The sequence below is a fragment of the Melospiza georgiana genome, chromosome 7 (genome assembly GCF_028018845.1).
Source record: "Melospiza georgiana isolate bMelGeo1 chromosome 7, bMelGeo1.pri, whole genome shotgun sequence".
In the NCBI taxonomy this organism is placed as follows: domain Eukaryota; kingdom Metazoa; phylum Chordata; class Aves; order Passeriformes; family Passerellidae; genus Melospiza; species Melospiza georgiana.
Window position 1 is genome coordinate 26,931,964 of NC_080436.1, and position 19,344 is coordinate 26,951,307.

A 19,344-nucleotide genomic window follows, 5' to 3' on the forward strand; every position below is an offset into this window, starting at 1 on the left:
AGCCCCCCTGATGAGTTCTGGGCTCCTGCTCTCCCCCGGTAAAGTCCAACTGGCCTGGACATAAAGGTGCCTGACCTGGGCTCTGCTGGTGGTTTGTGCTGTCAGAGCAGCTGCTGGGGTCACAGAGAAATGTGCAATCCCTAGTGCAGAGAAGGAGGATCTGGAACTCCATATTTGATCTGCAGCAAGAATGTACATTTGTGCCACCATATGTTTAGGTATGTAGGTTCTTTTTTCCTTCTTTCTCCCACCCACTCCTTTAATTTTATTTCCAAATAATTCTCCAGTATGCTCTACAGGTAAAAATTTAATTACCTTTGGCTGAAAGGCCCAGTGTGAGCCTTAACTGAGATGTCAGTCTTTTTTTCTTTTTTAACTTGAGAACTTGGCAGGATGTGACTGATCTGTTTTTACCACATTGGAAAATAGGTTTTATCCTCTAATGTAGGATTGTTACAAGTGCAAGGGAAACTCATCTGCAGATGTTACTCTGCCCTTCCAGAACAAATGAGGCAGCACCTTGGAGTGTCTGGGAGCTCAGCAGCACTAAAAAGAGGCTGGGGGATTTTGACTTTCTCTTCAGCTGTATTAGACCCAGCTCTCTGTTTGCAGAAGAAACTCTCTGTTTCCTTTCGTTGCCTGATATTCCTGGAATTGGCATCACTTCCCATTTGCTCATGGGAAGGAAAAAGAGCAGTGGCCTTGTTGTTTTGGCTTGCTTTTACTGTGGTGCTCATGTTTGGTCAGTAGGTAGAGTCCCTGCACTCTGGCTCTTTCCTGTGTTTCCTGGAGAAAACAGTTAGCTGGAGACAAGATTTTGCTCTGTGTGGGCAGTGTGTGCTCCCTGGGGACGTGTGAAGGACAGAGGATCCTGGTGACCATCTCACTTGATGCTGGTTGCACTGGCTAAATTCAGCAAAGTTACAAAGCAGCAAGTGCAGGAATGAAGGTGCCGCTCAGGGGGCTGGAAAAGGCTCAGCCAAAATTAGCACTGGCATTTTCCTAGGGGGGCTGGCCAACACATCAAACAAGCTGTAAATAGTAGTGACTTAATGAAGGCTTTAGTGTTGGGCCCTCACAGCCCAGTTCTTCCCTTCATCCTACAGGGGCTGACTCACATGGGAGCCTTTTACCAATATATCTCCAAATTAAGTCACTGCCAGGCACTGGAAATAAGTCACTCCAAAACTGTTCCACGGCCTTTAGAAAATAAGCCTGAACTCCTTTCTCACTGGGAGAACTGGCCTTTTCAAGTCCCTAGAAGGAAAAGTCTACCCTTGTCTTGGTAGTTCAGCTGATAGCCACAGTCCCAGTGTTCCCAGTGTAGCTGGGGCATTTGGGAAGTCCTGGCACTTTAGATGTAGATCACTGTGTCCCCCATTTTCTCCAAAGTGCTTTCAACTCCAAGGGAGGTAACATGTACTTTTTTCCCCCCAAATCTAGTATTAGAGGATGTTCTTTGATGTTTCCTGGTGACTCCTGTTTACATCAGGACTTTACCCTCACCCTCCAACCATTACTACTTTTGATCTGTAGCACAACTTCGTAGATTTTTTCAGAATTCTTTACAGACTCCAGGTATTGAAGTGATTTCTGGGAACTTTTGAGGAAGGACACTTTCAGTCAGACTGAAGAGCTGCAGGGGTTGGCATCCATGTTCTTCAGTCTCTCCTCCTCCCTTTTCCTTCCTCATGTCCCTCTTTCTCCCTTGGTGTGTGTGCCCCTGGTTGAGAGCTGCTGGCAGGGAATGTCCTTGGGTTTGTTGCATCATGTTGGTGTGCTCTTGGCATCAGTGTCATCAGAAGTGTCCAGCCTGCATGTGGACCTGAGAAAAAGTGCTTTATGGGGAAATGTGTGTGTGGGGTGTGGATATGGGGGGAGAAAGTTGGGGGAATGGGTGAGGGCAAAGTGAATGAAGAGGGAATGGGATGGGGAGCTTGAAAGCTGGAATGCTGAGCAGGGTGAGATGCTTGCCTGTGAGAGGAGGTTTGTTGAAATGCCTTGCTATCCCTTCTTCCTCTTGCTATCCCCCACTTGCAAACCAATGTTTAGGAATGAGGCCATCGTGCATGTTGGCCAGTGACCACCACAACTCAGGCATCCAAGTGTGAGTGGATGTACATGTCTGAGGCTCTGGGCTCTCTTGGGACAGAGTAAGGTAATAAATTACTTCATCTCCCTGCAGAATCAGATCTGCCTTGCTTTAGTGCTGGCTCTATGCCAGGGTTTAGTGTCTCAAGTTGTAGGAAAGGGTCTGTTTCTTTCAGCTTCTCTCAAGGCCTTGAATTTCACAGGAACTGTGACTTTTACTGGAGTCAAATATCACTCCCTGTAGATGAGGTTGCACAGCCCTTTTGCAATATGCTGTGATATTATATTTTCATCTGCGTATGGTTTTGCCAAACTGTAATCACTTCTGCTAAAATATCCTCCAGCAGTGAATTTTCCCAGTTGAAATTCTCTGGTAACCAACTTTTTGCTAAATGTCTCATGACTCTGTGTTTTGAAGCAGAGACTTGACACCCAGCCAGGGCATGCCTGTAGGGAAAGGCATGTGCCTCTTGCCATGCCTTTGAAAAATCTGCCCAAATCTGTCCAAGCTGTGAACCAACAAATGCCACTGGCATATGCTTCTTGCATCTTAATTTCCTGAAGAATCTCTCTTGACTGTGTGTCAGAAACAGTCTTGGACTAGAGATCAACTAGGGTGACCTTTCATAATAGAGAAATCTCTATTAGTAGCCAGAACCTCACTGTTCCTGGAGTGATCTGTGAAACCTCTGGCTACTTTGCCTCTCTACTAGCTTGGTCAGTTCATACCACATCAAGGAATAAGACATTCTGTGATTGCAGCCTTAGTTCAGGTGTTGTGAATCTATTAGTCATAACCCATGCAGAGGTCCATAGACAACCACACAGAAAAATTCTAATCTGTGGTGGCATTTAAAACTAAATGAGTAGCACTGAACTCCTTTCCCCATCTACTTCCCCAGTATTAAAGACTATAATTTAATGTCAGGCACTTACATTAAAATCTGGCAAAATGAAGGATGCCTGGTTGTTTTGTTTTTGTTTTTCTGTGTCTGAGGCAAGTATGTAAGTTCTGTAGGCTTTTAGTGAGTAGCCTGCTGCAAAGTGGTGCTGCTGCAGTGTGTTGGACTGCGAGTGACTCAGCAGAGATGCTTCTCAGGAGCTCCAAATGTCTTCATTGCGTATCTGGGCAGTGAAGCAAAGAGATAATGGAGGCCACTGATCTGTGCTGGTTAGCACAGCTCCTCCTAGGCCCGGCTCAGACTTCTCTCTCTCTTTCTTCCCCTCTCTCTCCCCCTGTCTCCTCCTTTCTCTCTCCACTTCCTTCAGTGACAGCACCCCAGCGAAAGCAAATAAAAGCCCCTCGCCTCCACCAGATGGATCTCCCATCACCAGCCCTGAGACCAAGACTGCCAACCACGAGCTGGAGCCGTCCACTTTGGAAGCACCTGGGGCAAGCATCCCAAAGTCACCGTCTCAGGTAGTGTCCCCATGGCATTGACCATGTCTCTTCTGATGGCACAAGCTCTGTGAGTCAAAGAACTCCATCAGTTGTTTTTTTAGACCTCATCCTGCTACTGAGCACACAGAATATCACATGATGGTTGTTTTCTTCCACTGGTTCCTGAGAAAGTTCCTGAGAATGCAAGTTGCTTATTTGCCATCTTTCTATTATAAGAACTGTCTTTGAATGGTTTCACAGGGGGAAGGCCAGTAACACTTTTTGCTGTCTGATAGGATGGCCAAGAAGATCCAGGGAGGATGGAGTTGTAGCTGGATGAGGAGGTTTGTTCTTTACATTTGAATTAACCAGTGGGATTCAGTGGTCCAGTTTGTTTTTAAGAACTTCTCAAGCTGAGAAAGGTTAAAATAAAAAAGCTTAATACTATAAGGAGATCATCTGTACATTGGATGACATTTCACTTTACTATCAAGATACAATATTATGCTAAAAAAAAAGGATTATATTTTTATGCTAGGAAGAAATTAGGTGGGTTCCAGGAAGAAGATAGTTCATTGTATGAATGTGATACCTTCCATATGGCCTTCATTAGGCCTTTCCTTACATAGGAAATATCCAGCAGCATGTTCAAAACAGTAGATACAGCTGCTCAGCATATCATCTATGTGTTTTACTTTGGGAAAATAAAACATTTACTCCATCCTCTTGTCCCTCTGTTGCTGAGTGGGGGAAAAGCCTAGCAGGGAAAAGTAGTAACTAGGCCAAATTTACATTGGGTTCCAGTCCTTGTGTCTCAGTAAGTGGGACATTGGGAGAAATCTTCCAGGAAGAATTAAAGCTCAGAGGGGTTCTGGCCAAACTGGTAAGAAAACCCACTGCCTCTGAGAAGAGATGGGTGCAACCCAGAACTTCCTTGCTGTTCCCATGCATAGCAGTGTGATTCCAAATCCAAGCCTGTGGGGTAGTTTTTATTCCTGTTTCTAGATTGCCTCTCGCTATATTGTTCTCTCCACTGCATATTTGCTTTTTACGATTATTGAGGGACAGGAAGAGGACATGTGGCAAAATTTCTTTTCCAGCCCTGTGAGATGTGTGGATGCCTGGCATTGTCTTTTCAGGACTTCTTCAGGGTCTCTGAAAAGCTCTGAAAAGCTCAGCAGTGCAGAGCCTGACCACCAACCTGGTTAGGACCTCTGGAGTACGCTGTGTATATGGGGGGGAGAAGATAAAATATCCAAAATTGCCCTTCTGTTGCAGGTTTTTTTTTTTTTTTTATTCCCCCAGAGATTTCCAAACTTGACTAAAATTTGGAACAAGAAGTCATATAGAGATTTATTAAGCTATTTACGACAGACTTCACTTACCCTGCCTGTGGACTCATCTTGCCGAGTTTGGTTTCTTCCCTTTCCTTTAAATAGCACACACAACCCTTGTTTTTGCCAGCCTGCAAGTGCTTTCTCCTTCACTTGCTGCCTGCCTGCCCGCAGGAATGGGGCTGGAGGCACCCCTTGAGGAACAAGCAGGAGATATTCCAGCACAGCCCTGTCTGGGCTGGGCCACAGGCAGCACTGAAATGACATTTGCAGCCAATGCTGCCACCGCCCGGCAGCTCTTTGCCAGCCTGTGTTTAACTCATTCCCTCAGGAATCATGAAGAGGAGAGCTCCACTCCGTATTCACAGCAGTTGCTGAGGGATGGAGCTCCAGAGGCAGAGAAGGCAAAGGCAGGAGTTTCACACTCAGAGCTGAGCCTGGTGTCTGTGTGGATAAAATCTAGGAACCAAGTGTGTGTTAGCTTACCAGGCAGCTGGGAGCACAAGTGTCTGATCTCTCAACAGCAAAAGTGCCTGACTTTAACACTGAAATCTTCACAGGTGTCATTACTTTTGACCTCTGGGTAAGTGATTTGTTCTCTATTGGTCCTCCAAGGGAGGCTAAGAGGCTCACCCTCTTTGGGAGGATGGAACACAAAGCAATGAGCAAGAACAATTCCCTGGCCTCTTTGTGTCTGAAATACCAATGCAGAGTGTGAGCAAAGGCTGTGGAGAGAAAGACAAGATCAGGAGTGATCAAATAAATGCTAACTAAATTTTGCACTGTTCCCTGTACAACCCAAAGCAACCTCAAACTCTTTTACTGTCATTTAATTTTTAAGAACAGTTTATTTGTGTCTTTTGGAATAAGTGAATGCTCTCAGCTCTCAGCAGAATAATTTGATGATGAAACAAGACTTGAGGGGATCTGTGAAAATTAAAAGGTCAGACTTCTGCTCTCAGTTACACCTCTGAAACTCTGTAATGAGACTTTTGAAATCAGTGCAACTGTGCAGAATTTGGGCAGATAAATCTCTGTGAGGTCGAAGTCAGCAGAAGGATTTTAGAGGATTTGTTCTATTCTAGGCAACAAAGTTGTTAATGCATGATGAATTTATGGGTTTAACCCAACATCAATATGCAATCATCTTGTCTTTGAAATGTGCTTTTGGAAGTAATGCTGGAATAGTTTGGAACTGGTGATTTCCAAAACACTATTGCATTGGAATGAAGGAGACTGACTATCCATATCAGAGGAATAAATAGAAGAGTGAGTTGTGATATTTTTGACTTGAGAGTTAGTAATTGGAGCCTTCCATTTCTGCAGAGGGTGGATCTGTTCTGAGAAGAGCATTTCCCTGAAACTCCTGGTCCCATCTTGCAACTGGAAGGCAGGGGGTTTTCAGTCAGGAATTGTTCTCAGGGAATGTAGATACACCACCTTCTGCAAACAAAAAGTTACAAGTGAACACACTTGCTTCCATTATTTCCCCTAGCTAGCTATTTCGGGGGGGGGAAGTATGTTTTCATACACAATCACTCTCTCTCAAGTAGGATAATCCAGTAGAAAACTGGGCACATCCTTAGAAATCTGAATAAAGGCTGTGTAGGACTTAGTTTTGTGCTGGAGAAGTGTGAACACAGGCCTAGGAGTAATGGATTTCAGATCTGGGCTTCACACTGATACACTGGGTGCACATTGTCAGGTCTCTGGGTCTTGCTGCCTTGTATGCAATAAGAAGACCAAGTAGCTGGAAAACTTCATTGTAAATGGGAGGCATTGTCATTGCTAAGCGTTGCTGGAAACTTGTATGGCTGACATACTGCTGCTGCTGTATGGCAACAAAGCAGCAGCTCCTCAAAGTCTGATTTGATCTAGAAACAATCATTAACCCCTGTACAAAGCAAAATATGAAAAGTTATGTGGATGGGATGATCTAGGCAGCACCTACCTTGACTTCCGTGGGGTTGTGGATGCAGTGTCGGGGTGAATATTTAGCATGATGAGGGGTAATAGAATGGGTTAAAGTTACAGAGTGAGGTGGTTTTATGTATTCACTGGGATCTCCATTTGGGAGACATGACTTCATTGCTGTCAATGCTCACTGGTGAAACTGAGAGCAGAGTTGGGCTCACAGCAGTCATGGCTTCTCAGGAGTTTGAGTTGTTCTTGCCTAAAGCTGAGATGCCATCAAGAGCTCCTGCAGACCTTTCTTACAGCACACTTAAAATCAGTGCACCAGGGAGCCAGAACTGGGCAGATCAGTCTGTCCTGAACTGGGCAGATCCGTCTGTCCTGTCAATGCCACCCACCCACTGTAGGACAAACGGAGTCTCTTCTCTCATTCCCTTAGGTATGGTAAGTATGGCAAAGGGAGGCAGTGCTGGCCTGTTCTGTTGGATCATGTTCTCAGTAATTGATCTGCTCCCTTCCCAGTGGTTCTTTTGAAGGTTGCACGTGTTTAATTATGTATGCATGTCCTGTCAATGCATATTAATTGTGTTACGCTTCTCCTCTGCAGAGGGAAACTTGCCCGCGGCTGAAGTGTAACTAATGATGCCAAACCTTCTCTGGAGGCGTGTGGTTATTGATTTTTGTTTTGTTTCAGTTCCGCCCTTCAGCCCTTCCCCTCTCTCTTCAGATGGAGTTGATTGGACCCTGCTCTGTGCCAGTGGTTGTGATTTCCCTCACCTTCAGTTTTTGTGACTAACCTGGTTCCTGTCTTTGGTTTTTTTGGGTGTCGCCGTCTGTGCTGTGGCCGTGTGCTCTCTTGCATGCAGTTGAGGAAAGGGCCTCCAGTGCCTCCGCCTCCAAAAGTCACCCCCTCCAAGGAGATCAAGCAGGAGAACATCATCAGTCTGTTTGATGACAATTTTGTCCCCGAGATAAGTGTGACAACCCCTTCGCAGGTTAGCTGCTATGCCCTGCCTAATTTTTCTCTGCCTCTGAACTCTTCCTTCAGACCATTTTTCTTTTTGGAGGTGTCAAGCCATGAAACCTGGTCAGGTGAAAGAGGAAAGCAAGCTCAGCATTGGACCTCAGAAGGCAAAGGATTACCTAGGAGCTGACTTAAAGGGGAGAGTACTTGAAAGGCAGTAACAGGTTGTCCCTTGAGAGCTTTCATTCATAGAAGAAACAGGAGAAATGCACCTGGTCAAGATACCAGAAAGTAATTGCTGCATTTATTCAGCAGCAGTGCACATGGATTATGACTCCCTTCATGTCCTGTGGTGTGCTATGCTTTCTCCAAAGCCACTGATCCTGTGTGGATGAAACATTTTTTTTTCCCTGCCCATGTACGTCCCTAACTGCTGACCTTGGCATCTCTGCCAGTTCTTGGAGAAGACAGTTTTGTGCTCTCTGTGTCTTCACTCATGTGCTTTGTGGTTTAAAGCCCGGGAAAGGCCACAAGGAATTGCCAAAGTTCTCTTTGCAAAGAATAGTTGATGTAGTTAGATGGGCAGGACTGTGCCTGTAGTTAAGTCTACTGACACAGTCTGTCAGTATTGTCAAGTGGCACCTTCTGAAGCCCTGAAAAAGGAAAAAGTTTACAGATTATATGTTTTCATGTTTTCATATGCCCTTTGATTTGTGTCACTACCAGAGAGGCTATCCAGGTAGACAGTTCTCTGTTGGATCTAGGAGAATGGCAGTCCTTATGTACATAGGAGCCTGACCAGATTTCTGGCTGTATCATGAGATACCTGCATCTACTTTATTTAAATATATATATACACATATGTATGTACAAATGTGTATATATATATTCCCTAAATGCTTGTTAAAGCACAAATCCTATCTCTATCGTGCTCATCTGTGACTCATTCCCTCATTTCTCCTTGCATCACGCTGCTCCATTGCCTCTGGTTTGCCACCTTCCACCCAGCTGCTGGGGGGCAGAGATGATGTGGGGAGGGAAGGAAGTCCATGTTAGATTTGGCATTGCAATAGATAAAACTTGCAGAGTGGAGAGATGATTTGACATCACTGCTGGAAGGCGGGGACTGCAGGCAGCTGAGCAACTCTTTATCATCGTCTGTGCTTCCTTCTCCTTTATTGCAATGGACAGCTCTGTCTGTCCCATGCTCTCTATCATGTATTTCCATGTGAATGCCAGCCCTTAGTCATGCTCTTCTGCACCTGATCAGTGCTCTGAGCCAGGATGGGATCTGCTGTGACTTTTGACCAGATGGGAGTCCTGAGGGAGGACTCTGGTTTCCAGAACAATCTTCACTTCAAGGGCCCAGCAGCCCCTGGCACTCTGTGTGTTGCCCAGGGCTGTTCTGTCAGATGCCTTAGTTCCAATGAGCTGTCCTGTGGGAGATTTGGGTAAAGGCAAGGAGTGTTAGCCCTTGCATTCAAATCTTGAATGACAGGTAAGACTATTCCATGGCTGCAGCCTTTTGAGGTTTCACTACTAAACAAAGCTAAAGATTCGGGTTGTAAACTCTCTGATGGGTGGCTTGGATATGCTGGAAGAACAAACTAGAATTACTAGAATGATAGTTGGTTTTTGCATGCTGGTCAGATGAGATGAGAAAGCTTGGTTCCTTATCCTTGTGGATCTCAAAAAAGGCATATTCATAAGGCAGAGAAAAATCTGTAAGAAAATTGGGGCAAGAGAAAATTAGAAGAGGCAAAAATGTTGGTGGAATTCAGAGGACTTACCTTAAAGAGTGTCACTTGCTACTTTCCAGAAGCTTTGCCATTGTGGTATTTTCATATAACTGTGGAGACCAATCTGCCAAATTTTGTGTTATTGAAAAGGTAGCTGAAGCAGTTGGGCCAGTGAGCTGGGAGGTTGTAGGAAACAGGGGCAAATCTTCCTGACTTCCCAGAGACAGCAGCTTCCTCTGAAGCTGAGTGGAAAACAGTATCTTGTGGTTAGATTAAATCTAAACCACCAAAGTGATAGTCCAGTCTTAAATGCTAATAATTTGTGTCCTTTGTAGTTGTCCTTTGTAGATTTCTTATTAATGGTGATCAGCAAATGTGGAATCATTGTCTCTAGGTAGAGCATTATTCACTCAAAGGGAGTTACTCTGATGACTTTGAATAAAGTAGCAAAGCTTCTCAAATGTATGCTTTTTAGAAGACTTACATGTGTAAGTTTATGGGATGTCTAGAAATGAAAACTATTGAAAACAACATTTTTGAGTTGGGAGGGGATTAAAATCTCTTAGCTGGGGTGAGCTGCCATATTTTGTGTTTCTGACTCAGAAGGCAGGAGGAAATTAGCACCTTTGGGACTTAGCTCTGAGGTCTCTCAGCCTTTCCTTCCAGTAGTTTCAGTGGTATTCTGCCTGGATTTTTGTTCCTGAGATGGATTGTATGGATGGTAGCTCTTTTATATGCAGCTGGGGAAGTTGGTCTGTCAGTGTAAAGGCAGCTGGGTGAGCTGTGGGGAGTAGATGCAGATAGAGGAGCAGCCCTTCTCACTCGTCAGTGGCCGTGATCCCTTTGGCCACAGCAGATCAGATGCTCACACCATGTCAGCTCATTCGGCCAGGTGGGAAGATGAATGAGTGCTGTGGAAAAGGCTCAGATTTGGTTTGCAGGGCCCCACGTGAGCTGCCTGTGATTGTGGGCACCAGGCAGTCAGGACTCGCATCCAGTGTTTGCGCTGCCACCATTTCTTCTGCGCTTGCAGCCTCAGCTCCGGGATATCACACGCCCTCCCTCCACCGTGCACACGCGCGTGTCTAATGCTCATACTACTTCTCTCCCTCACTGCTGCCAAGTTTGATGCCCCTGGGCCCTTCCAGGAGGGAGCAAGCCTGTTGGATCTGGATTTTGATCCCATTAAACCAGATGCCACTGTGGGGAAGACCCCCACACCCGCCTCCCAGGTTGGTTCATCTCGCCGTTCCTTCTCCCTTCATGACTGACTTGCACCCACCTTGAACAATAGCATGGATCTGAGCTGTGGGAGGCTGGGCTTGGGTATGGGGACCTTGGTCTTCTCTGCTCGGTGTGAAAGACCAGGAAGAATCAGTGGCTGCTGGCCTGGCCACAGTCAGGCACTAGGTGTTTGTGGGGTGCTTGGGCTTTGCTCTGATGATCCACTTAATGTATGTCCCTCCCTAGAGCAGCATGCTCTGTATGCTGTATGTATTAAAGTTGTTATTCTTGGATGGGAATTCAGCCTGAGCTCTGTGCTCCTGCTATAAATTGCTCTCAAATGAATTTTTAATTAACAGACACTTTGATAATCTGCAGTTACTTAAGGTGAATAAGGCTGTAAATGGATATTCAAGTGATGTGAAGCTCTTCTTTTTCTATGTATGACACAGCCTGCACTCATAGTTGAGAAGCAGCTTCCTGCCTGTCACAGTCTGGTATCATAAAGGAAGATGCCTAATTCTGTTCTGGCCTGTACCTGGTCCTGTCCTCTGTCAGAGGCAGGTGGACTGTGCCTTGTGTTATGTCTATGTGACTGGAGGCTTTGCAGTGCATCCTGAATATAGTTCTTGTCCTCACTGAGATTTTCCGTTTTATATATGTGAAGTGGTTATTTTTTGCCTGTGGATGCCACTAAAATTTGAAATTAACATAATTGGGTTGTTTATAGTACATCTCCAGTATAATCATGTTAAGTGGGTCTATATGGCACAGATTTTTGTAGGAATAAGACTTCTTTTGTCAGAGCAAGCAAACACTAGGCATTTGATTCCCCTAAATTAAAATACTGTATCTGCAAGATACTATTTATTATCATAATTGGATACACACCAAAATGGCAAAGCTATCCTTTTTTGGAACTTTATGTGGGTACATGGGCATTTTGTGTCTACTTGCCTTCAGGACAAGCTGCATATCAGGAAAAGCCTTTCTGAAAAAAAAAAAATTACTGTTTTTTCTGAATCATCAGTTAGAACTCAGATTATTGGTTATATTTACATAGGATACAAGTATAAATTTGACTTGAAATTGTTATCCTTCCAGTAAGCAACAAATATTACACTAAGTGGGTTTTTCAAAAGTACTCAACAATAGCATATTTAGTGTTCTAACCTAATTATTATCAGCTTCAGAAGTCATTAAAAGAGAGTAAAAAAGAAATATTTTCTATTGGTAACCAAAAAATAGTGAAAACCACCTAGGTATCTAAACAGTCAGATTTATTTCCTATAGGATGGGCAGTATGGCAGAGTGGTTAAGGTATTTTACTACTGATCCAAAGACACCTCAGAATCATGGAATGTTAAAGGGTTGGAAGGGACCTTAAAGATCTTCTATTCCCAGGGATGTATAAATTCATGTACTAACAGATATTTTCAAAACATGCAGAGATAAGTGCTGTTGAATGTGTATGTCTGCTTCTGTCTGATCAGTGTCTGTAGTGTTTGAAATAATCATGTATAAACATGTTTTATTTTTGTTGCTCTTTGACATGCTTAGTCTTTACCTTGGGATTTATGGGAGGTAAGAAATTCATACAGCTTTTGTCTCTCATCATGTCTGTTCACGTGCCTGTGCCAGCTCTGTTCACATGCCTGTCTCCTTTCCTTCACTGCTTCTCCTTCCTGCACACCCCAGGCCAAAGTTGCTCTTTGTGCTGCTGGACCCATTTATGCACCTTGTATGAAGCCCCAGGGCCAAGCACATGTTTGCAAGTCAGTCTGGCACTCTGAGACTTACCATTCTACCAGTGCACATGGCCCTTGCCTTTCCCTGCTAACCCACTCATCCTTCCCTTGGCATAATACTGTGACTTTCAACTCATACTTAACACCTGTGGCATCATCCTCACTCTCCACAACACATTTCCTGAACTCTCTGTGTGCTGTTGGTCTTGTGTGCAATGCATTAATATCTCAGCTATCATAAATATATCATCATTACTGCCTGTACCATTAGATATGTACTCATCTTGAATTGTCTGTGGTGTTTGCTGTTCATTGACCATCGTTGTCAGAAAGGCTGATGTGATTTTGCTCACCCTGTGTCTCCACTGGAAGTTAACTGCAGGCCCAAGACCTGCCTGGCATCTGCCTCAGCTTTGGAGCTTGCTGACATGGAGACCCTGCACGTGCCCTGCATCTGAACAGAAACCTGGCCCTTGTTTATGCTCTCTTACATATGTGGCCTGGGCAGGTCTCAGGTTGCTGCAGATGAGCCCCTTGAGAGGTATTTCAAGCACAACTACTTCTGAGTCCCCCTGGACTGGCAGCCAGCAGTGTGGACAGAAAATGCTTGATCTGGGTTCTCAGGCCTGCTGCTGGAACTGGCTGTATTCACTGAGTAAGCTCATGGCCTTGGCTCGTGCAGAGGAATTGAGTCCTGCCAGCCTTCCATTCCCGAGGGTCAGATCACCCTCTAGAATAAGTATACTTGGAAGGACATGACTTAGCCCTGGCCTAAGGGCTCACAGTGGCCCCTACTCTCCTTCCCATGAGCTTGGGTGATGTCAAGGAAGAAGGGTTTCCCCTGTGTGTTGTACCAGCCATCAGTGTTTAACATCTGTCCTTCCCCTGTATGTGCATTGTCAATCTGTCATAGGGAAGAAGAGACTGGTTTAGCTAGGAAAAATCTCATTCCTTTCAGGTGAATGGGGTAAGGTATGACTGCATCTGATTGAGCTGTGCTTACAGTCTTGGCTGTAAAAGGTTTTTTTTTTTTTTTTTTTTTTTTTATGACCACATCTCTCATCCTGCAAACTGGTTTTACCCAAAGGAGAATCTGCTCAACCAGGAAATGCTACTAGTCAAGGTGTTCTCACTGTACCAATTCTCACCTTGGCATACCATACACAGAGAGCAGAGCTTCCTAAGGCTGGGGAATCTCCCTCTTCAAGTCTTCTGAAGTGTTTTTGTTATAAATATTCTTAGCTGTTGATGAGAGGAGACTTTTTTTTTTGGGGTTCTTTAGTCCCCTGGGCCGTGAGGTTAACAACTGCATAGAAACTTGAGTGCAGCAGGACTGGCTTAGTTCTGCAGATGGGGAAATGTGCATTTGGTGTGCATGATGCTGCTGTTGGAATAAGCAAAGTTTTAAACCTGGTAACAGCAGTGAGCAATTTTTCCTCTCCCTGTAATATCTTTCCATGGCTGTAAATGCTCTTATAGGCCTCAGGATGCCTTACTATATAAAACAGAAAAATTAATAGTTAACATGAAAATGCCCTTTGTTGAAATTCAGGGGATTAATGTAGATCCAGTTTCTCTGACTATTCCATACTATTTTTGCAAATTAGCTGCTTAAAAATCAACAAAACTCCAAACCCTCACCTTGAGGTCCTTTTCACTTGTCCATATTAAACTCATGCATGGTCAGATAGAGCTGGCCTGGCATTTGTCCCAGTTCCAGTTTCACTGAACCCAAATGAAAACCTGGGAGTGAATCCAATTAAACAGGATGATCCTTTGTAGCATTTTACAGGCATATATTTACCTTAGCTCTACCAAAGCTGCTGAGGGAATCCTCTGTAGGATGGGAACAGCTCTGCTCTTTAGAACATCTTCTGGCAGTATAGGCCTGTGGACATGGTGATTGGGAGACATGAGGAAGGATGTGGTAGGGGAGGAAAGCATGTGTTAGATGACACCACTGGACCAGCTTAAGGTAAAGTAATGGATTTTTATTAAATCAAGGATTTATTTCTTTGTTATGGCTGCTGTTATTAGAATGCTGCCTGGAGCATTGTGCTAGTGCATGGCTAGTAGCCAGCTGGTACATTTAAGGTTTACCATGGTGATTGCTTTACTCTGGGGTTTTGTAAGGTTGGGACTATGAGAATTATAAAGTTAAGGAATCTGGACAATGCCTTGTTTTGAATATGATTGTATGCAGGGGTGCATGTGTCTTGATTAAACTCCAACTGGCAGTGAAGCACCACACAACCACTCATTCATTTCCCTCCCATTGGTGGGATGGAGGAGAAAGTTGGAAGGATAAAAGTAATAAAACTTGTGGATTGAGATGAGACCATCTTAGTTCAAACAAATAATAATAATTGTAATAAAAAGAAAAATAACAGAGATAAATGAAACCCCAAAAAACCCAAGTGAGGCAAATGAAAAACAGTTGCTCAACACCAGCTGACTGATGCCCAGTTCATTCCTGAGCAGTGGTGCCTGATCAGCTTTTCCCCTAGTTTATACACTGCTGAGCATGATGGCATTTGGGATATCCCTGTGGTCAGTTGGGTCAACTGTCCTGGCTGTGTCCCCTCCCATGTCCTTGTGCCCCCCAGCCTCCTTGCTGGCAGGGCAGCAAGAGGAGCTGAAAAGTCTTTGAATTGGTGTGAGTACTGCTCAACAACAACTACATCATCAGTGTTGGCAACATTATTCTCATCCTAAATCCAAAACACAGCCCTGTACCAGCTGTTAGGAAGAAAATCAACTATCCCAGCTGAAGCAGGACAACACATTTTTATCAAATTTATGAGACATGTAGGCATTCTAAAGCTGGGTTTTCCCATGTATTAAAAATGGCAAATCTTGGGAGTCTTCCCTGATGCTGCCTGGCCAGTCTCCCAGGGGGCTGATTTGCAGCCTTGGTGCTACCAGATCCAATGTACTTCCTGTATTGTTGCAATTTTTGGGAGGGGCAAATGAATGTCTTTTAATTTTGTGTTAAAAAAGAAGTTGATCTGACTCCAGATAAAGGAGAATAAAAACTTGAACTGCTGGAAGCCTATCATAGGCGTGTGGTTGGTCTTTTGTTGTGCACAGAAACCCCTGTCCCCAGGCTTGTTTTGTCAGGCAGTGATTTGTGGGTGACACTGGTTTTCCTTGGTGGTGGCAGCTTTTGTGCAGTAGAAGCTTTCCATCAACACAAATGTGCTATGCACCCCATCTGGAATATTCCTAGAAAATTCTTAGTAATAGAATATTCACAAAAGAATCCAAATTCAGAACTGTTTGGGCCTGTCCGAAATTGAAGGGAGTGTAAGTTAGCTCAGTGTCTGTTTGATTCAGTGCTAATGTCATGTTGGTGCTGGGTCTGGACTAAATTTCATATCTGGGCACATTCTTTCCATGCTCTTTTGTTTCTGGGAGTAGGTGAGTACTTAAATGTTCTGTGATTGTTATCCTTGGAAGAAGACTGTGGAGAGATCCTTGTTCTTTGGCATGCAAGAGAGCTTGTATTCTCTTACAAGTGGGCAATCTAGATCTAATAATAAGTACTGTGTGTGTGTAAAGTAGGTCTGCAGTTTGGATTGTGAAGAGAAAAAGGCACGGAGAATTTTTGGCATTTCATTGATTTCCTCTGAATTATGGCATGGCTGGAGTTGAGGGTTTCTGACTTTGTTGTGATTTCCATGCGTTGCAGAGAAAGGAGAAGACAGAAGTGCAGCCAGACCCTGCAGTGTCTCACCCGTTAGTCAGCAGATGGCTCAGGCAGTGGCACAGAGCACTTGGGCAGGCTGGGCTGCACTTTTCTGCACACTTGTGTAGCTGGAATGAGAGTAACTTTCCACTGGGATAACTTTTGTATTGCAGCCTGCAGAAGCAGCCCGTGCAGGAGCTGAAGCAGCTGGATCAGAAGCAGCAGCTGGAGCTGAAGCATCTAAAGCTGAAGCTGACTCAGGATCGGTAAACACCTCAAGGACAGCAATCCCTTTCCTCCATCCCTTTGTTACACAGCACACGTGGGAGGCTGGACTGGGACAAGAGCTGTGTGGCTGCTTGGAAAAACACATCCCTGCCACGAGAGGAGTTACAATGCTCTTATTCAGGGACCAGACTTAGTTGTTGCATTTTATCTGTGTAATACTTAGGGAGAAGTTCTGCTGGAAAATTCAGTAAAAGAATTATCCCTTGTTATGAAGTCAGCTCACAGCCCATGCTGTCCTAAGCTGTGTTGTCAGCTGGATTCCCTCTTGCTTGCCATTTACTTTACCTACCCTGTCCTCTGGGCTCTGGCTGTGTCCCGAATATCCAGGCTTCCTCTCTTCTTGGTGACACTACTGCCCTTTATAGGGGACAGGGGTAGGTCCTGTTTCATGGCAGCTTTGTTCTTACAGGCAGTCACATTTGAATTGTCTGTTCCAGGAGGGCTCTGAGATTGCATTGTGATCACAGCAACTGGGAAATGCTGGGCATTATGGTCTCAGGAAACCTACAACTCATCCCTGCCTTTCTGCAGCCTTAGGCAGAGAAAGACAGCAGTCACCAATTCTGCCTTCTCACTGCTGCCTCTGCTGTCCCTTGGGGTGTTCTTGGAAAACCCACTGAAGCCATGGGATGGTTGGGGTCTGGATCCTCCAGGGTGGACTTGGAGCTTCAGTTTTGGATTCTCTTTTCTCAATGTCTTTTTTTTCCCTTCCTTGGCTGCCACTGCCTATCAGAGCTCTTTGCCTGCTGTTGTTGTGGAAACTTTCCCTGCGACTGTCAATGGCACTGTGGAAGGAGGTGCTTCATCTGAGAGAGCTGACATGCCCCCAGGATTTCTGTTCAAGGTGAGTGTGTGGCTGTGCAGCATTGAGTTCCTGGTGAGGGTTTTTTCCTCCTCTGTAAGGCATTAACTGCTTTCATTCAGCATGGCCATGGGCTAGGCCACATTGAAAGGCAGAACAGAAGTTGAAGAAGAGATAAACCTTCCTCTCCAGCACTGCAGCTTCATGCAGTTCCAGATGTTTCAAAGGATTATGTAAGAAGATCAGCATCTAAAGGTCTTGCTGTACTGTGCAGCAAAATCTGTTCTCTCTGCTGGAGTGGTCTCTGTCTTGGTGGTGTGGTGTTGTCAGTCACAGACTCTGGATAGTGGATAAAATGTGCTCCTGACAGGAAAAGTTAAACTTTGGTGCAAGTTGGCAAATTGAGAAGAGTTTGGAACACCAGCAGGAGCAGTGCACTCTATGTTCAGGGATGTTAAAAAGTCAGACTTAACAGAGAAAAGTATAGGACTAGGCAGGTTAGTTGGGTGGGCATTCTCAATATGCCAAAGATCACTTGCAGCAAAGGAGTGGAGGAAGGAGTGATTCTGGGTGAAGATAAGCCACAAATTTAATGTGCATAAAGGAGTGTGGTAGCCAGAAAGTACAGCTTTATCGTGTCCTGAAAGTGAGAATTTACAGCATCTTACTGTAGGAACACTTCCCTGCTTTAATCATTCCCATTTTTTTTTCTGTGAGTTCTGCTGAAAGCAGAAGAATGGCAAAGCCCTGAAGAATGGCAGGAGGCTCATAACATTGAGTGTGGTTTCAGGTGGCATTTTAGGCTGCAGTGCTCAAAGTGCTGCTCTCCTGTCCCTGCAGGTCCAGGCCATGCACGATTACACGGCCACCGACACTGACGAGCTGCAGCTGAAGGCTGGGGACGTGGTGCTTGTGATTCCGTTTGAGAACCCTGAGGAGCAGGTGAGTGGGGGAGGCAGGGTGTGAGCATGGGCCAGGTGGAGCCAAGGGGGCTTCCTGAGCTGCTTCTTTCTTCACTAACAGTTGGCTGGCTGAGTCCTGAGCCGTTAGTTTGTGGCTGGGAGCTGGCAAGAGAGCTGGTTGTCCTTGAGCTTGAGATTGGCTTCTTGCAACAGAGGGGAGACTCTGCTTGTTCCTGGAAAGTGGAGACATTATTCTGCATAAAGCATGTGGAGTAGCTGTGGGTTCTTGTCCCTATCAAAACATTTGAGCCAATGCAGTGGCTCTCTTGATCAGGGTGCCCAACAGAGCCCATACTTTGCCTCCTCACTGCCCCTAAACTTGATCCATATTCAATGCCACAGACTGTGGCATTGAGAGAAGTGACTCATACCTTATGATGTTTTCTTCTCTTTTGAGAAATGTTGGAGCTCTGAGAAAGCAGCTGGTGGTGGATGATGTCTTGCATCTAGCTCAGCAGTGGCTGTTTCCAAATGACTGTGTTTGGTCAGGAGATGGCAGCAGAATCAAAGGCTAGAACAGGTCTCAGCTCCAGAGAACAAGTCTTGCTGCTCATCTTCAACCTGAATTTACTTGGTCATGTTTTTCTTTAATTTGAGCTAGAAGCCTTGAGTGATTGCTCCTCACTTTCTGTGTTTGACGGCACCCAGCTGACAATCTGCAGCAGTTTTACTGTCTTGACTGAGAGAGGTGTTGAGTTTATAAAATTAATGCTCACATCTCTAGGTTTCTGTTTGGAAAACAAAAGAGAATTCTCCAAATTGATGAGCAGTGATCAGCTCTTTGGGTTTGGCCAAGTTCAGATAAGATCTGGATTCTACAAGGGGTAAAGGGAAGGTGTTGTAGTTCACTAACTCAGAAAATGTGGATCCTCTTTGTGGCCCAGCTGTTGGCTTTGTGAACGAAGGAGGCAGATCATGCTGATGCTTGTGAAATGGAGCCATAAAATGCCAACAGTTCCCACACAGCTAGAGGAGGAGAGGTTTTTGGGGAACAGGCACTGATTCCCTCTGGAGACGAGACTCCCCACTGGGTGGGACTGCCCTGCACAAGCATTTGTGAACATTTCTTTCTCAGAAAGCTTTCTGGATGGGAAATGAGTGTCAGCTCCCCCAGTTTCTGTGGTAGGAGATGGCGTTTGTGGAGCAGATGGCGTTTTTGGATCAGAGTTTTTCAATGCCATGTGTTTGCACTTTAGCTGGATGTGGGTG

The 19,344-nt window shown here is 45.0% G+C and overlaps 1 protein-coding gene across 5 annotated transcripts in view; it reads left to right on the top strand.

Annotated features, from left to right (window-relative positions):
* The window catches only part of BIN1 (bridging integrator 1), a 90,079-nt gene that overhangs the window by 63,441 nt on the left and 7,294 nt on the right, over positions 1 to 19,344 (top strand). For 2 of the 5 annotated variants that reach the window (XM_058028388.1, XM_058028391.1), the window contains 7 exons: positions 3,361 to 3,511; positions 7,587 to 7,715; positions 10,548 to 10,655; positions 12,208 to 12,231; positions 16,257 to 16,349; positions 17,105 to 17,215; positions 18,014 to 18,115. In XM_058028388.1, the coding sequence (XP_057884371.1) occupies positions 3,361 to 3,511; positions 7,587 to 7,715; positions 10,548 to 10,655; positions 12,208 to 12,231; positions 16,257 to 16,349; positions 17,105 to 17,215; positions 18,014 to 18,115 (718 nt within the window). The remainder of the gene's footprint in view (positions 1 to 3,360; positions 3,512 to 7,586; positions 7,716 to 10,547; positions 10,656 to 12,207; positions 12,232 to 16,256; positions 16,350 to 17,104; positions 17,216 to 18,013; positions 18,116 to 19,344) is intronic. The other 3 variants (XM_058028392.1, XM_058028393.1, XM_058028390.1) reach the window with 2 other exon arrangements.